The 18608-nt window shown below is 50.6% G+C and overlaps 1 protein-coding gene across 2 annotated transcripts; it reads right to left on the reverse strand.

Moving 5' to 3' along the window:
• Window positions 1–5395: 5395 nt before the first annotated feature.
• Window positions 5396–18135, reverse strand: DELE1 (DAP3 binding cell death enhancer 1). 2 transcript variants are annotated; one of them, XM_032404489.1, is made up of 13 exons: window positions 18027–18135; window positions 17378–17492; window positions 17160–17283; window positions 15522–15672; window positions 14401–14562; window positions 14056–14144; window positions 13826–13922; window positions 11171–11313; window positions 10178–10336; window positions 9992–10084; window positions 7687–7852; window positions 6912–7151; window positions 5396–6142 (listed from the first exon to the last, which is right to left on the reverse strand). In XM_032404489.1, the coding sequence occupies exons 1-12, from the start codon at window positions 18055–18057 to the stop codon at window positions 6913–6915; spliced, it is 1569 nt and encodes a 522-aa protein (XP_032260380.1). In that variant the 5' UTR covers window positions 18058–18135; the 3' UTR covers window positions 5396–6142; window position 6912. The 2 variants fall into 2 exon arrangements, with proteins under 2 accessions (XP_032260380.1, XP_032260381.1); XM_032404490.1 differs by lacking the exon at window positions 6912–7151 and having other exon boundaries at window positions 5397–6142.
• Window positions 18136–18608: the final 473 nt, after the last annotated feature.

Genomic DNA, 18608 nt, shown 5'->3' on the forward strand with positions numbered 1-18608 from the left:
GGGGAGGTTAACAGAGTGAGGGTTCCTTGTCACCCATTCCCTGGCAAGAGGGGATGCTGGACCTGGACCTGAGTAGAGCACAGAGGTACACAGTGATTAACATGTGGACTCTTGACCCCACTTCTCTATTGCTACATTATCAAATAATCTGCTTCTCGGCCGCAAAATTAGGGCTAAGAAAAGCATGACTATTTATAGAATGTTTATGTGAACCAGGCCCCAGGCTTTACACTAGGATTTAATTTAATTTTCCAACAACCCTAGGAGTGAGGTGTTATCCCCATTTCACAGACAAGGACATGAGGCTTAGAGAAGCAGAGGGTCTTGCCCAAGATCAAGGGTAGAGGCAGAGGGGTCCCTGAGTGGCTCAGCTGGTTAAGCGTCTGACTCTCGATTTTGGCTCAGGTCAAGATCTCGGGGTCATGAGATCAAGCCCAGGTGGGGCCACGCATGCTCAGCAGGGCTTCTGCTTCTTTCCCTCTTCTTTTGTCCCTCCCCCTGCACATGCACGCTCTCTCACTCTCTCTCTCTAAAATAAATAGATAAATCTTGGGGCGCCTGGGTGGCTCAGTCGTTAAGCATCTGCCTTCGGCTCAGGTCGTGATCCCAGGGTCCTGGGATCGAGCCCCGCATTGGGCTCCCTGCTCCGCGGGAAGCCTGCTTCTCCCTCTCCCACTCCCCCTGCTGGTGTTCCCTGTCTCGCCATGTCTCTCTCTGTCAAATAAATAAATAAAATCTTAAAAAATAATAATAATAAAATAAATCTTAAAAAAAAAAAAAAAGAGTAGAGGCAGAGCCAAGATTTGGAACCAGGACTGACCAACACCAAAACCTATGCCCTTGACCTTGACACTAGATTGCCAGCCAAGGAAAGGAAAGGAAAAGGCCCCACAGGTGAGCTTTTCTCAGTAGTGGACTTGTCTGAGTTCCCCTCATGAAACACTGTTGGAAAGAACATTTCTAAAGCTGCTCAGGCCTGCACGGCTCTGCATTTCCAAGCACAAAACAAGAGGGACTGGGATCTGATCTGACGCAGGCCTGGGCCTCTGCAGGCTCCTGTCCTTTCCCAGCGATTAGCCCTTCAGGTACAGAAGTCATGTTTGCAGACCCAGCGTTCATGGGTAAATCTTCCTCTGTCGCAGCAGGTTTGGGCCTGTGAATTCAGGCCCTAGAGGACAGTGTATGAACTGGGTCTATGAAATCGATACTGACAACAGCAAAACTTCCAGGGCAGGAAGCAGCAAAGAAATAGCCAATATTTTAGCAAGGCTCAGCCTTATAATTTTCCTGGAAATTTCCAAGCAGTCATTCAGCCAGCCATTCAGCTTCTCAGTAGCATGGGACTCTCCTCGACACTGAAGGCAAAAATTCCTCTCTGTGCTCCTCCTTCCGTCCTCTTTTGGAGGCCAGTATTCATGTTCACTGTCCACAGAAATGGGCCAATCATACTCCTGACCAAGGATAATGAAAGCCATGTAAACTTGGAATCCAATGTGGCACCATTATCCTGTTATTCTATGTTACAGATGACAAAAATAAGGCTCCTGAGAGTTAAGGGCTTAAAGAGCAGAGTCTCTGGGTCTCTGATCACCTCACTTCAGGCCCCAGTGATTTCCTTCCAAGATCTGTGATTTTTACGCTGTTGGGCTCCCCAAGGCAATGAGAGAGGTTGGGGAGACTGAGCAGGCAGGGTCTCCAGCTTGACCAGCCAGGAGACTGACACAAAACAGCACCTGATGTGTACTTACTTGTTGAATGCATGAATGAATGAATAAATGAATAAATCAATACTTCAGAGTTCCCTTTTATCTGTATTGGAGCTCTAGCTAAGACGTCATTATGAAGAAAAAAGTTTCCATTATGTGAAATCAAAGTCTAAAAACCACAGAACTAGAGTAGACAATGTTGACTGCCACCACCCCCTCTTCAATTACGAGTGGATTTTTGATGCAGAGCTGGTGTTGGGAGGGTCGAGAGAAGAAGAGATGGGGGAAGAGGTAACCTAAGAAACCTGGAACCTAATTAATTAATTAATTAATTAAAAAGAAACCTGGAATCATGGCTGTCACCTAGATCATTGGATACCCTGGATCACTGCTTCACTCTGGTTCAGAAGTCCTTAATCTGTAGACCTTGTGATTACTAGGCAAATCCTTGTGTATAGGCATTTTTCTAGGCAGAAGATATGGAGTCCTTATTGGATTCTCCAAGGAACGTGTTGACCTATGAAAGGTTATGCTGCACTGGTCTCAGTCATGGCCTCAACCTCCACAAACACAGGTAATTTTAGTCATAAGGAGCCAGAACATTATATCACCAAGGAAAAGGCAAGACTGAAAAAGCTGCCTTGTGCAAAGCCACATGGTGGGTGTGTGGCAGGGCTAGGATCTGGATCTGGGATTCATATGATTTTTTTTTTTTTAAAGATTGTATGTATTTGAGAGAGAGAAAGAGAGCATGAGCAGAGCGAGCAGGGGCAGAGGGAGAGGGAGAAGCAGACTCCCCACTGAGCAGGGAGCCCAACTTGGGGCTCCATCCCAGAACCCTGGGATCATGACATGAGCCGAAGGCAGACGCTTAACGACTGAGCTGCCCAGGTGCCCTTAATGTTCTTTTTAATATATCAGCAGTTCCTAACCTGGGGTCCACAGTTGGGCTTCAAGATCCATGAATTAGCTGAATTGTATGCAAAATTGGAGGAAGCACACTTTTCTATGGGAAGAGTCAGTGCTTTCAGCACATTTTCAAAGGGCTCTGTGACCTAAATAAGATGAAGGACCCCTGCGATCCTCTCTGCCGGTCCTCGGTTCTGCCTTGCCCACAGACCCTGGACAACTCACGGGTAGAGCTGTTTCTGTTCTGGGGCAACCGAAGTCCGGTCCGCGTGGGGACGTACGTACTTGAGGTCAATGCCCCCTTCTTGCCTAGGGACACTCAGCCCTTTCCCAGGAACAGGCTGAGAGTGACAGGGGGTATGGTGACAGAACGGAGCGTGCTGAACAGGAGGGTTACAGAAACTTCTTCGCATCAGCCAAGATGTCAAAGCTGAGACTTCGGACATGCTCAGAACAGTGTTCACCAAGATGGGCTCTGTCCCCCGGGAGACTGAGGGGGCAGGCAAGCCAGCCAGCACTCAGTTAAATGTCGTCTTAATTTGGAAAGCGCAGAGGGACATTTTTTATCAATAGTCAGCCGTTCTCCAGCACAAGGAGTGCGGTGCGGTGCTCACTTGGAGCCTGGGGGCAGCTCAGCGATTGATAGGCAGCCTCCTTGTCTGTCACCCAACTTCAGCTTGGCAGCTCACTGACTCTACCTCTCCTCTGGCTGAAACAAGCTTGAGATGGCAACCACAACCCAGGGGACTCTGAAGAGAACCCAATCCCCACAGGAAGACAGGAGAGGGAGGGAGGTGTCTTAGCACAGGCTCAGCCTGGCACGTAGTATGCACCTAGAAAATAGGTCAGCCTTTTCCAGCTCCTACTAAGGATGGAGTACAATGTAATGGGTAAGGGGAGGAAGGAGCCATGATCAGAAACATTCATTCAGCAAACACTTTGTATTTATTGATTACTATGTGTCAGAAGTAGCACTGGAAATAGCAGTAGGGGGTATACAGAATCGTTCATGCAACAAATATTTAAAGCGCCTACTACGTGCTGGCTAGGCTTGGTGCTGTTGGGTGGAGAGGGGGCAATGCAGCAATGCATAAAACCACGCATTCTTTGAGTAAATATTTACCAAACATTTACTAAGTACCCTGCACTGTATTAGCACTGAAGATAGAATGAATCAAACAGCTTTGTTCTGACTACAGCATCAGGACTCCCTGAAAACAGCATCTCTGGACAAGGAAACTGAGACAGCAGAGAATCACACAAAAGTCTCCTTGCTGAGGGCACTAGGTCCCCAGACTTGGGTCTCCCAGTATTCTAACCCAGGCTGGCCGTCCTGGCAGGGGCCACTTCCCTGCCCTCCCCCTCGTATTTCCTTTCAGGGCATGGACAATGAGTCATTAATAATGGAATTTTTTTTTTAAAGATTTTATTTATTTATTTGACAGAGAGAGACACAGCAAGAGAGGGAACACAAGCAGGGGGAGTGGGAGAGGGAGAAGCAGGCTTCCCGCGGAGCAGGGAGCCTGATGCGGGGCTCGATCCCAGGACCCTGGGATCATGACCCGAGCCGAAGGCAGACGCTTAACGACTGAGCCACCCAGGCGCCCCTTAATAATGGAATTTTAATGGCAAAAGCACAGCAGTGCCTGGGTCTGTGGATGAAGCCCATCCCCTGGGGCCATGTGGAGACCGCAGTGACTGAACAGCCAAGGATTTTTGGTCCCTTGACCACACCTCCCTCACGACTCTTCCATCCTTCCTCTCCACAAGGAGAGCTTGAAAATATCCCCCCTCCACAGCTGACACCCCGAATTGAATCAGTACTTACCTTGTAATGACTGAGGGGGAGGGAGGGCTGCATCTGGTCATCAACACAGGACACCCACTGTCCTGGGGCTGTGTGAACTGCCCCTCCTTCCCCCGGAAGGAATCAGGAACCCCAAATGACAACAGGAAGGGAAGAGGCTGAAGAGCTGGGCTCCACAGGAGGGCAGGAAATGACCTTTTACAGACGGTGCCTCGGGAAGGGTGACTGGCGGTCTGCATGGAGCCGGGCGCTGTGCTCAGCTCAGGCTGGGAAACATTGGGTTAACCAAGTTCTTCACTGCAGGACTTCTTGGAACCTTAAAGATGCTGATGTGCATTGTGAATCTATAAAAAAGGGATGTCTGGTACAGCATTTCCCAAACTTACTCGACCACAGAAACCTTTCTTTTTTTTTTTTTTTTTTTTGCAGAGAGATTAGTGCACTGTACAACTTAAAAACCTGAGCTTTAACCAATGTGTGTATGGAGCCCCCACCGGCATGGGGCCTTGTGCTAAGTGCTGAGGATACCAGAATACCAAGACAACGAGGTCCCAGATCCCAAGGAGCTATCGTGGGAGGCCAGCTGCACGAGGGGACCAGCATGGGGGTGGGGGGGCCAAGTGTGTAAGGCAACCCTGGAAAGGGAACTGCAGTCAGGGGGAGGCGCTGGAGCTGGAGGAAGCCAGTGGTGAGAGGAAGTGCTAGAAAAGTATGGTAGGACCCACTAGAGGTCGGGGAGGGAGAGAGAGGTAGGGAGCAGAGAGGGAAACATGGACAACCCTCTCCCGCCCAATTCCTCCCACCTTTCAACTAGCGGAGCTGGGTAGTCTTTCCCATTTGAGCAGTTACTAGAGGGTTTGGTCCTCAGTCCTTCCCCACCCCCACCCCCACCGCATCTATGCTATTGAACTTGGGCTAACATCCAGAAGCCAGGGAACAGCTATGCACAAATTCAGTAATTGGAGTCATTAGCGTTGACTCAGAAATCATTTTTCCTAAGTCTCTCTCTTGGAGAAGCTTTTAAGACCCTTCAAATTGGTTAATGGAGAGTTTAGAAATGAGGTTGGAGCCTCAGCTTTCAGCTCCCCCTGCCCAACCCCCAGCTCTCCCCAACATACTCAAGGGCAAGAGTGATGAGATAATCCAATATCTATTTTATTAAACTCTCATCCATTTCTGGCATACCCTTCACAAACAAGGATCTTGAAATCTACCCTTCCCTGCTGCAAGTCTCCAGGTGCTCAGTCTCCACTTCCTCCCTCACACTGGCTGGATGACAAGAACACTTTCGCGTGAAGCTACAGTGTGAACTGGCACAAAGGAGCCCCAGGCCAGGAGTCAGGGGGCCTGGGTCTTCTCCTGGCCTGCTGACTCATAAAGCCGGTAACCACGGGCACCACTCCGCCTCCTTGGGCTTCAGTGGGGACCAAGGTCCTTTCTGCAGCAAAATGGCACACACGGGCTGGGCAGGGTAGAAGGCAGACACCAATGGCTTTGGTTTACCACTGAGAAAACAATGTAGCGGGTCAGGTCACTGCTTCAAGCTGACATGGCCAGCACCTGGGTCTTCACACACTTTCTTCTTCTTTACTGTGCTGGGGCAGGTGCTTCAGGTTCTTTGGGAAGTTGAGTAGATAACTGGCCTCTGCCCTGGGACTCAAGTTGCGGTAGCTCTCTGAGAACCCATAGGCTTCCTTCTTTAGGGCTGAAGTGAGGTGGTCTGAAAAAGTCAAGCAGATACGTCAGGCATGTAGGCAAGAAACTCGTTCCTTCCAAATCAAAGGTGAAATGGGAGATGATCATGAATCCGTAGGAGATGACCAAAAGTGAATGTTGGGTCTCATCTTGAGAACGGCCTGATTCCGTGTTCTCTGAGTGTTAGCCATTCATGCAACCACCCTCATGGTTTTTGCCACCTCTCTGGACCTGTGCTCCTCTTTATCCAATTTCACAATGTTTTTCTTTAAATGGATTATTTATAGTATCTGTGAAACCACGATGTGCTAGTCACATTTTTACATTATATATTAAATATCCAACTACTAAGATGGAAAATATTGAGTACCTAAAATCCTCTTGTGAACCACCAGAGACACATATATCAGATGCTGGCAAAAACTGATGTAGTCTGAGCCTGAGGAAACTGAGGCATGGGAGGAAATAGGTAAGGGGTTTACTCAAGGTCATAAGCTAAGATGAGGACCAGGGTCTCTGGACCCTTCAGGAGAGTTTTTCACAGGTCACTGAATGAATCCCTTTTGTGCACAGAACCAGAAATCACTGTGAATGTTTCCACTTCTCATCTGGGAGGCTACCAACTGGGGGAAAGGTCAAAGTCATTTATGAGCCATGCACTTGAAATTGCTTGAGAACCTCAGCTCCCACTGGCATGACCACCTTGGAAAGGGACACTGACACCTGTTTTTGTTACCATCCAACCTCTCCGCCCAACACCAGTGAGAGGCACCAGTGACTAGGTCTTATCTTACCTTAGCCAAAACCCAGTCTGACGAGACTCCTTTCCAAGGGGTAGTTGTGCGGGGGGAGAGCCCTGCTGGGGGTTCCCGGGCTGGCTCTGAGATGCCCACTTCTATAGAGGAGGCCAAGGTTCCCTGTGCTCGAGGCGTGTGGGAGGTGGGAGGCTCCTGCCAGCAAAGTGTTGAGGCTGTGGAGGGAGGGACTGGAGAAGGACTTCAATCCTCTAACTGCCAGGTCGCTGGGGCCCAGGGCTGTGAGGAGAGGTGAGAGCAGCTCTTACTCACCCTGTGGGTTCCTACTTTGGAGCAAGGACTTCTTAAAGGACTTAGTTGCCTCCGGCGTTGTTAACCCAGGCCAGCCCGAGTGACTCATGAGCGAGCAGGACTCTCAGAGCCCTCGAAGGGTAATTCAGGGCAATGAAGCAGTATCTCGGGCTACCGTCTCCCCTGACAAATCATCAGAGCAGCTACCGCTTCTCCAAGCCCCGCCATGTGTCGGGTTGTGCTAAGCCCTCCGGAGTCATCTCATTTTATGCTTACAACCCAACGAGTGAGGTACCAGTAGAACCCTCACTTTCAGAAGTGAAGAACCTGAGGCTCAATGACACTGAGCCCAGGGTCAGTGACAGAGCAGGGGTCAAAACTCAGCTGTGTCTGACTCAAGAAGCTGTGCTCTTACCCATCATTGGGGCAGGAAATGGCAAGTGGTCCAGGGGCTACCGCCTCCCCCTTCTCTGTCACAGGGTAATCAGCTCACGGGAGGGAACCTGTCGGCTTCGGTACACACCTTTCCCTGCCGCCTCCACAGAAAAGAGGTTCCGCAACCTCTCCTGGGCAGGTTCATTGCCCAGAGCCGCTGACTGCTGGTAACATCGCACAGCCTCTCCCAGGTTCCTCTGCACACCAAGGCCCTTCTCATAGCAAATTCCCAAGTGGTACCTGCTCTGGGAGTCCTAAAGGGGAAAACGGACAGACACACAGATAGGCACACATGCGGGAGGAAAGAACTGAACCGCGAAGGCAGGAGGAAGGTGGAGGAGTCAGGTACGACAAGCCAGAGGCCCGGAGTTTGCCCGACACGGAGCAGTCGGGGATCCTTCTGCCCAGGGAGATTCGAGCCGTGGCAGCTTCTTTCGCCGAGGCTGGTGCCACAGGCAGGGACAGAAGTGAGGGCCCCAGGCAGCCCAGCCCAACTATGGGGACCCCGGGACTCTGGCTCCTACTTCAGCTGAAAGAGCCAGGAGCAAGAGTGGAGGCTAGGCTTCCCGAAGGCCCTGCATGCCTCTCTGAACCTCTCCCGAGGTTCTGCAAAACATACGTTACAAAGAATGTTCCTCCTTTGAAAGGTTAGAAAGCTCTGGGATCCTGTCTCCTCTGAGAACTACGAGGCAGTAGCAGGTAGGGCTTCCGAGCACTGCCTGGGTCCCAGTCACGGCTCCACCACCTACCGGGGAGGAACCTCAGGCATATTATTCTATGCCTCTGTGCCTCGGTTTCCTCATCTATAAATGGGAAATAATAACAGTACCCACCTTACTGCATCGTTATGAGGATTACATGCGTTAATACGTGGAAAGTGCTTAGATTACTGTTATTATTACTTTTATACCTTTAGTTGCCCACATCATTAATCTCTCCCTCTCTGGTGGAATATTATCGTTATATTCAAGCCCCCAACTTTAAAAAACAAAATACTCTGTTGATTCCCAACCACAGTCCCATTTCTCTTCTACCTTCCAGCATTAAATTTCTGGACAGGGTTTCTGTTCCATGCATGCCAAAGTCTATGTAATAAATATGGTGGACTCATGGCCATCGACCAGCTTAGAAACTACCAGACACTCATAAGGCCAAAACACCCACCCTGCCACACTGCTCAGTACAAACCTACAGAGACACAATTCCTCCTGGAGTAGGTGAGTGTGAGCACTGTGCCCAACACCGCGTGACCAAGCAATCCTCTGCGCACTTCTCCTTCCAGCGTGCTGGGTGACTAAAGCAGGCCAAGGGGCCCCCGGGCTTGTCCAGCACATGAAGAACACGAGGAAGGCTCTGGGGATCTAACAAGGCAGGCAGGCATAGGGGCAGTACCGGCTGGTGACACTGGTCCCCTTTTGACAGCAACGACAGATAACAACGAGTAAAATAAAGCATTCTGATGCCCAAGAGTTCGATGAAGCTATCATTGTGTTGGCCCGAAAACACAGACGAGCAGGAGCCCCTACGCAGGGCATTCTAGTCCATGCACACGGCTTGCTTTAATCCAGTACCCCTGGTCCTCCAAGAGGCCACCCCCCAAAAAATCCTGGTCAAGTACACTTGAGGAATACAGCAAACCAGAGATGCCCTTTTGGTGATTCGCACGGAGGGAAAGCGCTGAGATCTCCTGCATTGAAGACACCCAGTTGGCTCCATATTTCCAAACCCCGCGGACCATGTTTTCCCCGGAATTACTTACGAACACCCCCTGGAACTAATACTCGGGAGAACACACTCTGGGTCCAATGGATTGGCTGGATGCCAATGCCCCCGACATCTGCCACTCCCCAAACTGCTCTGTGTCTTCTGACTTCCCTGAACTGCACCGCTCACGAGGACGCACCCTCCCTGTGCGCCGCTTACCAAGTGCTCGCACACCTGTTACCTCAGATAGATTGTGATCCTCACAACAACCACCACCCTGCGAAGCAGCAGACAGGCGAGGCAGTCAGTATTATCCCCGTTTTTGAGACAAGGAAAACAGGAAAACAAGAAGCAACCGGCCCAGCAGTGTGCTGGTAAATGTAACAACCGGCTGGCCAGTGCAAGAAGCCCCGCTTAGTAGCGCTGAGTCGTTTCTGTGCGGCAAATCCCTCCCATAGCTGATTTTAAGGCAGCAGCACCTCTTGCAGACTGGTGTGAGCCAGCTCCTGAGCACCACTAGACCCGCCCAGGGGTCGCACAGGAAGCCAGTGACGGTTAAGACTTGAAGCTGGCCCAGTGTGTTCCTGTCGACCGTCTCCCGTGCACCCTGGAGCTGGGTACCAGTTCCCAAGTCCCCTCCTTCCTCAGACTCGATCCCCCAACATGCCAGCACGCTGGAGATGTCCTACCCCATTGTTGGCTGCAAGCCAAAAGTATTTCACAGCTCTCTGCTCATCCAAGTGTGGCTCCTTGGTGAAAAGCACCCCAAGGAAAGCTTGAGCCTGTGGTCAGGGAGGAAGGAAAAAGGTTATCTCGGTCACTTCCAGGCCCCACGTGCTCCAAATGCCCAGGAGAGACCCCACCCGGGCACTCACCTCTCTCAAGCCTGAGTCTGCAGCTTGCTTCAGCATGGACACTGCCCTCTGCTGCTTAGGGCCCCCCGCGGAGGCCGGGTCCTGCAGCAGACACCTGGCATAGCGGTACTGAGCCAGGCTGTGGCCCTGGCTGGCAGCCAGCTGGTAGAAAAGGGCTGCCTGGAACAAAGGGAGAGACCCCTAGTCAATGGGCACCCCGGCGAGCCAGCTTTCCCTTCGAGTGAAATTTGTAAAAATTATTTTAATTAAATAGGACATAATCGATACAGATTAGTCAGAAAATACAGATAGGCCAAAACTTCAAAATACAGATAAAGTGAAAACAGAAACATGAAATCCCAAGAAATTCTGCCTCCTAAAGATCATTCTCTGCTCACCTTTTAGTTTACAGCTCTGTAAGTTTCTTCCCACAAACCCATGTATTTATACATACATGCACATACATTCACACACACAGACGTATATAAATGTATGTGTGTATAACAGGGAGAAAGAAACAGAATGAGAGAGAGAACAACATTTACAATTTTGTAACCTATTTTTTTACTTAACAATACACCAAGAATGTCTTTCCCCGCCAGTAAATATAGATCCGGTGCATCATTTTTAAGACCCACATAGATATTATTAACCAATTCACTACTGAAGGAACTTCAAATTGCTTCCTTCTTTTTTTTGCCATCATATACAATTCTAAGAAATCCACTCTTGTATATAACATCTCTGTGTACTTATCCTACTTGTTTAGAATGAATTAATCCATTCATCAAGGTAAGGTTGTAGGTCCCGAGGATACAGCTGCAAAGAAGAAAGACAAGGTCCCTGACTCCTTTTAAATCTAAATTCCTAGAAGTTAGGAGTCTCTTCTTTTTCTCTTGTGGCTGAGAGAGAGAAGCTGTCTCCCCAAGCCCTGTCCACTGCTCATTTCTGGAGGTCAGCTCTGGACAGTGCAGCATGGGGGACAGGCCTAGGGACAGGGAGAAGGTGCAGTACCTTGCCAAGGTCCCTGGGGGTGCCTCTGCCATGCTCATGACACAAGCCCACGTTGTACTGTGCTTTGCTGTAGCCATGGTCTGCTGCTTTCTGGAAGTAAGAAAAGGCTGCTGCGTAGTTCCCATTCCTCATGTTCTCTGTTCCTGTAAGAAAGCACGGGGTGGAAACACAGCTTCCTCTGTGAACGTCCCCATATCCTTGGCCAGATACTCAGAGGCTGCTTCCTTTCTTTTTGGTGCTAGACACTTTGCATGTTTCTATCCTCCAAATGTTTCACTGGTTTGCCAGAGACATCAGTGGGTTCTGTCCTCCTATACAATATCCTCCTCTTGGTGACAGCATCCCGATCTGCCTTTGGGAGCAGCCCCCCATCCCCCCCTCCCCCGACCCGTGCTATCAATCAATGTGCCGTGCTCTTCCCAACCCATAAGTCCCTCACTCAGGAGTCGGAATCTTAATCTGGGTGAGGCATCAGAGAAAAGAGCTTTTGTAGGATTATCCTGACAGCAGCACTCTGAAGACACTGTCCCTAAGTTACTGCCCCCTGGACGCCAGGAGCTACCCTGATTCCTGTTCTTTCTGCCACGTGGCAAAGTCGATAGATCCCAATGGATTCCTTCTGTGCTTAAGTTAGCCAGAGTGGGTTTAGGCTGCTTGTAACCAACAAAACATAACTAAACAAGCAAGCAAACAAACGAAAAACAGAGACAGGGCTGGGCACAGCCGAGCCCCCATTCAAACCTTTGCTCAAGCTGTCTCTCCTGCCTGGGGTATCTCTCTGCCTCCACCATCAGGCCTTCCCATCCTGTTTCTCTGGAACCTTCAGACCACACTCCGGCTTTAACACTGTTTTGGCATTTACTTAATATACAAGCCTTTTTCTATGAACTAAACTGTTTCCAGAGTACAAGCCCTGTCTCCTCAATTAGACTGCAAAATCCTGGAAGCAGAAGCGGAAAAAGAATGTAGAAGAAATAGCTTTGCATAGGGTGAAAGCTCTATACAAATGCAAAATATGATTATGGTTTATGCTCCCTTTGTGTTCTGCCACACTGCTTAGCACTGCTGAATAAATGAATATGTGAATGAAGGAATGGGCAAGAAAATTCTCAGAAGAGACTGCCTGCCCATCAAAATCACAAAAAGCTAATGAGGCAGAAGCCAGGTTCCATTCAGCCTGGAGTGAATTAAAGTCACCTCCCTGCTGCCTGAAAATTTGCTGTCCAGGATTCACAGAGCCCTCTGTCCTTGAGAAGACTCAAGAGGGCGAAGGATTCCACCCTGTGCCTGCCCATTCCCCATACTGGCTCCCTGATCATCTCTCTTCTTTGTCTCTGCCTCTAACCTAAACCAAGCCACCAAGAGGCTTTGCTATGCCATCAGTAACAGCTCCAACCCGGTCTCCTGTTTTCTCTGGCATCTCTGCACTCCACGTCTGTCCATACAACAGCCAAAGAAATCTGAAAAGGTAAATCAGATCATGTGATGGCACCTCCTCCTATTCCAGTGTAAAACCCTCCATTGGCTTATCTCACTTCGAAAAGCCACACTCCTCTGTGGCTCAGAAGGCCTTGCCTGATCTGGCCCCTCCCTGCTTTTTCTACTCTCCTGGTGATCTCTAAGTTCCAGCCACACTCACCTTTCTTTTGTTCCTTTAACAAGCAAAACTCAATCCTGCCTCAGGACCTTTGTACTTGCTGTTCCCTCTGTTTGGAAAGCTCTTTCTCTGGATGGAAACAAGACTGGCTTGTTTTTGTCAGGTCTTAATGCAAAGTTCCTCCCATTGGTGAGGACTTCCCCAAGTCACTGACACATTCCCTTATTTACTTTTCTCTATAACATTTACCACCATTGGAAATTCTCTTGTTTGACAATGTATTGTTTTTCTCTCCCCCCCCACCCCAATTCACATGTCAGCTCCATGAAAGTAAGGACTCTGTCTTATGAATCACTGTATCCCTGAAACCTAAAATAGGGCCTAGCAAAAGGTGAAACTTGTACTAAATGAATCCCTGCTTCTCACGCATCTGCCCATTAGCTGAGTCGCCACATTAAAAGGCCTGAAACTTAAGCCAAGTCACCATGGAGAACAGGACAGATGGTGGGGGAGCACCTGGAGTCTCTGGATGTGGGTAAGAAGGTCCTGTTTGTGCACTTGAGGGCCTGCTCCAAACCTAAGGAGCCTGTTCCTGCCTAAATGTGTCAGAAAATGCAAGGTAACCTCCAAGATTTCTCTTCTCCTTCTTACACAGTAACAGAATTTTCAGGTAAGCACGCGGTCATTCAGCTAAAGACTACATTTCCCGGGCCCCTCTGCAAGTAGGTGTGGCCACAAGCCTACATTCTGGTCAATGATTTGTACAACTTGTAGGTTGGAAAGGAGTGATGCTTTAGCTTTCCCACCTTTCCCTTTCCTGAAAAAAGCCAGAATAGCCAAACTGGACCTTGAGATGGAAGCCAGTTCTAAGAATGGCAGAATCATGAGGATGGGTCCCTGACACCACTGGGCCACCATGCCAGATTTGGTCTACCTACCCGGGCGAAAATAAACTCTTCTCTTGTTTAAATTGCTCCCTACCCTAACTCGGTTTGACCAACCCCATACCCTTGCCATTTTCCCATCCGCCTGCCTTGACGCAAGGTCCACCCAGTTACCCAGGAAGTTGAAAGCAATGGAAACGGTGAGCTGGAAGAGCTGCTGAATGGAAGTCACGGCCTCCTCGAGGGAAAGCGTTTTTGATTTATCTTGTTCCTGAGGAAGAAATATAAAGACTCATCATGGGACAGTTCTTCGGAACTGCCACCTGCCCAGGGGATAGTTCATTGGAACTGCCACCTGCCCAGGGGAATGTTATGAGGATCCAGAGGCCAAATCTGAACAATACCTGCTTTTCTCCAGCGGGCTGAGGCTGGGCTGGCTTTGCCCTGGATTGGAAGCTACCACTGGTGGGCAGGAAGCCCAGATCACTGGGATCTACAAGGAAAATGGGTGACACCCAGTTAGGGCAAAGGAGAAAGTGTGGTTTCTCCTTTTCTCCCACTGTCCCAGTCTCCCCAGCCCCTCCAGCCAGCGCCACTACCAGGAAACAGAATCATTCTGAAGTGCCCCAGAAAGCAGGGGACCGACAGGAACGACAATTCCCTTATCGGGCATATGCAGCAACGAATGTCCATCTGCCCAATTCCCCACCCCCTCTACCTTTGGCTGATTCTAGGAGGTGGAAACATACCTTCCTCAGAGGGACCCTGAAGACCGGATGCCCTCAAAGAGCTGTGTGAAGAGAGATTCTTGGGCTGAGTGGAGGCTTCTTTCTGGCCCAGCCCAGGTTCCCTGGGACCAGTATGCCTGGGAGCTGGGCCATCAGGGCTGGGGAGGATGTGTCTCCGAAGTGCTGGAAAGACCCAGTAAGAGCAGTCACATCAGAAGGGGATCAGCTCGGTTTGCTTGGGCTTGACTGAGGGTCCCCTGAGGTTTGGGGGAAGAATGTGGGATCCCTTCTGACACCTCCTTCACACACCTCAACCTCCCTCCTCCATTTCCTTTGCTGGCTTCCATCTGAGGGGTCCAGAGGGGCCCCCATTTATGCCGATCTCCTGCCCTGGGTATAAATCATTCCTCTGCCTGAATTCTCCCAGTAGCAGGGAGATATCTACCTTATTCACTGTTGTAGCCCCAGCACCTAGCACTTTGTTTGATAATAATATTGATCACGATTATAATTATAAGAAGAAGAACTTAAACTAATACTTTCTGGGTACTTACTATGTGCCAGGCACTATTCTAACTCTTTGACGTGTATTAACTCATTTACTCCTCCCAAGACACCTATGAGGTAGGTTTTATTATTACCCCATTTTATAGACGACAAAACTGAGGCACAGGGAAGTTAAAAGTGACTTGTTCAGGGACACAAGACCAGTATGCGACAGCTCTGGGGCTTGAACCCTGACACTAACTCCAGGGTCTTAACCACTAGGCTGTACTGCCGGGTACCATGGTACATGACAGCTATCCAGTGAAGATGCACTTATTCATGAATGACTAACCAGAGAATGATCCAACTGGCTGAGAGGTAAGCAGGAAGCCACACCCAGGATCTAAAGTAGCCTGTGGGGTTCCCTGTGGGGCTCCCTCCACGGAAGGTGAGGGGAGGACATGGGAGGACACTGAAGGGCAGGTGTGGCCCACACCCTGAGTGGACAGAACTTCCTCACATTCCCCTTCCTCTGACTTCAGATAGGAAAGGCAAGGAGCTGCTGATGGCTCTTTTCCTGAGGTGTGTCCAGAGATGCTTCCTGGCCCAGAGAAACTCCCAGCCTAGCCCTCCTGTCCCTGGGACTGAGAACTCACAGGACTGTTGCGGATGCCACAAGGGAGATGAGAGGAAACGATCCAGGGGACAGCGCCAAGAACAGTGGCCCGCTTGCCGAGGTCCTGCTGGCAGGGACGACTGGAAATGGACCTGCCTTGCCAGCTGCACGGCCAACACGGCCAGAGTGCCCTGGGAAAGACAGCACAGCAGGGACCCCGCTTTGCACCAGTCACCTCCTCCAGTCTCCCCCTTCAGCTCAGACATCACTGCCTCGAGAGGCCTTTCCTGACTCCTGGCTATGGCCAACTAATCCTCTAAGGGGTCCCTGGGTGGCTCAGTCGTTAAGCATCCGCCTTCGGCTCAGGTCATGATCCCAGGTCCTGGGATCGAGCCCCGCATCGGGCTCCCTGCTCCGCGGGAAGCCTGCTTCTCCCTCTCCCACTCCCCCTGCTTGTGTTCCTGCTCTCGCTGCGTCTCTCTCTGTCAAATACATAAATAAAATCTTGAAAAAAAAAATCCTCTCCCAATGCCCAAATGTCTCTGTAGAGCCCTGGTCACAGTGGTACTTAAATAATCACCTCGACAATTACTGAGCTAAGCTCTGTGTCTCCAGTTAGTCTTAAGCGCCATGAGGGCAGGAATTGTGTGTGTTTTGCTCACCACTGTATCCCTGGAGCCTAGGAGAGTACTAAGATATAGCACGAATAAATACATGCATGTATTTATTAAATGCATAATAAGTTAATGAATAAGTAAAGTCTAAGCAGGCAAAAAGATAATGTGGTAAGCTGGGGCTTGGCCACAGATGCAGTGACAGGTGAGAGTTCCCCATCACGTTCACTGTCCTTCTCTGGCCTGGGGCACCAAGTGTTCCCTTCCCTCTGCCCAAGCCACCCCGCCAGCGACACATTCACAGGTACAGGCTCGCTGAAGGTGTCCCGGTGTCTCTTCCCCAACAGGTCTGTGGAAGACCTAAGCTAGCTCCTAGCCCAGTGACTGCTTGGTTTTCCCTGTCCCTTCCTGTGCACACCCAAATACTTATTTATGACAACAGGCATTGGGTACACTGGCAAAGACAAGTTACAGTCTCTCTCCCCATGGAGTTTACATCTTCACTGAGGGAGAAAGACAAAATTTGAGTATACAGAGAAATAAACAATAAGCTGTAGAGCATGGTGGCTAAGAGCATGAGCTCCAGAATAAATATGGTTTCTCTACTTCATAGCTGTATGACCTTAATTAAGCATGTTACCTAAAGTTTCAGAGCCTGAGTTCCCTTATCTATAAAATGGAGATTATATTTCCCTTGCAAGATTTTTGTAAGGATTAAAGACGATAATGCATATATAATATTTACATTAATACATAAAATGTCAGCTATTTAGTATTATTCATTGTAAGCTTCACCAAGGCAAGAATCACATCTACCTTGTTCTCTACTGTGTCACTAGTCCCTAACAGAGAATGTGTTAAACAAATGTTTACTGAATAAAAGGAGGAAGAGGGCGGGGGAAGGAGAGCAGCAATATCTCACCAAACAGGATCCAATGCCATGGGTTACTCAAATTTGAAGTGTGGGAACAATGATGCCCTCGCTCTTGTTTCTAGGCTATATTTCCGTGCAGGATCATTCTCATCCACACAGAAGGGCAGGGACAGGACTGGGGAAGCCTTACCCATGATATGGCATCCCAAAAGGTGTTTGGGGAAACACGGGTAGACATCCACTGGAAGGCATCCTTCCATCCATGAGACCTTGGGCCCCTGTTTGTGCCTGGGCCTGGGCCATGGGGGCCCGACCTAGATGAGGCAAGAAAGGCTATCAAGTTCTATCCCAAGTGGGAGGAGAAGGAGGCCAGAGGAAGAGATGGGTGACAGAATGGAAGTATCTCACCTGTCAAAGCTGGGGACAGGGACCAGCAGGTTGGAGGAGGCAGCCTGCAGCCCATCTGGGTTGGGGGACTTGGGGGTCACCCCCCGGAGGCCAGGTCCCAGCAGACGGGGAAGAGCTGTGTAGAACAACAAAGATCAGTCACCTCGACATAAACAGAACTGAGGCAGTGGCGGCCCCACCGATCTTCCCTCCGCTGCTTGACAAAGCCCCACTCCAGGCACGTGACTCCGAAGTCCTCCCGGGGCTGACAGTCACTGTTACAATAAAATTACCGGACATTCACACACAAACTCGCTCAATGTTTGAAGCGCCCCTCTCTAAATCCCGCCTCTTTTCATTGGCTCCGCCTACTCCACCAGCCCCTACTCATCTTTCCCAGACTCCGAGCCCTGGCTATTTGACTCCTCCCCTTCCAATAGCCCCACCCATCTCCGTGGCTCTACGCTCCACCCTCTTCCCCATGAGCCCCACCCACACCTCGAATTCCCGCGGCCCCTGACAGGAGGCTGTAGCCACGGCTATTTAGACTCCGCCTTCCCTCAACTTTAGCCCCGCCCGCTGAAGCTTCGGCTCCGTCCCCTTGGCCCGTCCTCTTCCTTCAGTTCGAGGTCCCAGGTGCCTTACGACCCGCGGCTCCAACGCCCCTTACCCCGGCCCAGGAGTCCCGGGAGGCGCCACATGTCGTCGCCAACAGCATACAGAACTCGCAGTCCCAACACAGAGGGCCGACCGCTGTGGCGCCCTCCGAATGGCCGAGTCCTGAGGAAGCGCTCAGTCAGCCAATTAGAAAGGGGCGCAGCCGGAAGGCCGGGGCTACGCGAAAGGAAGTGGGGGTGTAGGCGTCTTTGGGGCTGACGAGGAGGTGAACTGCGGCAAGGGCACGGATATGGCCCCGACCTCCCCCTGGAAGAGGTGTCGCTAGCTGCCCGCCCGACAGTGCGGAGAGCGCGCAGCGGCGGGGGGTCGCAGGTGGCCGAGCTGAGTCGCGTCCGCAACGGGACTGCGGAGAGGCGGGCCTGGGGGCCTCGCTAGCGCGGGACGGCTTTGCAGACACAGTGGAGAAGCGAAAGGGGAACCCTGTTTCCCAGCCCCGCCACTGGACGAGTAACCAGGGCCGGTGGCTGGAGGAGAGGAGCGCTAGGGTCCGACGAGAGAAGCCCGTAGTCCGAGCTTTCCCGTCCGAGGCCCGCGACTAGGAGATGCGGGCCCGGACCGACGGGGTCGGCGATGA

The sequence above is a fragment of the Phoca vitulina genome, unplaced genomic scaffold, assembly GCF_004348235.1.
Source record: "Phoca vitulina isolate PV1807 unplaced genomic scaffold, GSC_HSeal_1.0 scaffold6, whole genome shotgun sequence".
NCBI lineage: Eukaryota > Metazoa > Chordata > Mammalia > Carnivora > Phocidae > Phoca > Phoca vitulina.

Bases quoted from the DNA above. Each gene is read 5' to 3' on its own strand.
- DELE1 (XM_032404489.1), bottom strand. From the start codon at position 18,057: ATGTGGCGCCTCCCGGGACTCCTGGGCCGGG. The intron at 14,563-15,521 runs GTGAGTTCTCAG...GGGTCTTTCCAG, and splicing joins GTGGCATCCGCAACAGTCCT to CACTTCGGAGACACATCCTC. The intron at 7,152-7,686 runs GTGTGTACCGAA...CTCTCCTCACAG, and splicing joins TGTGGAGGCGGCAGGGAAAG to CCCTGGGCCCCAGCGACCTG.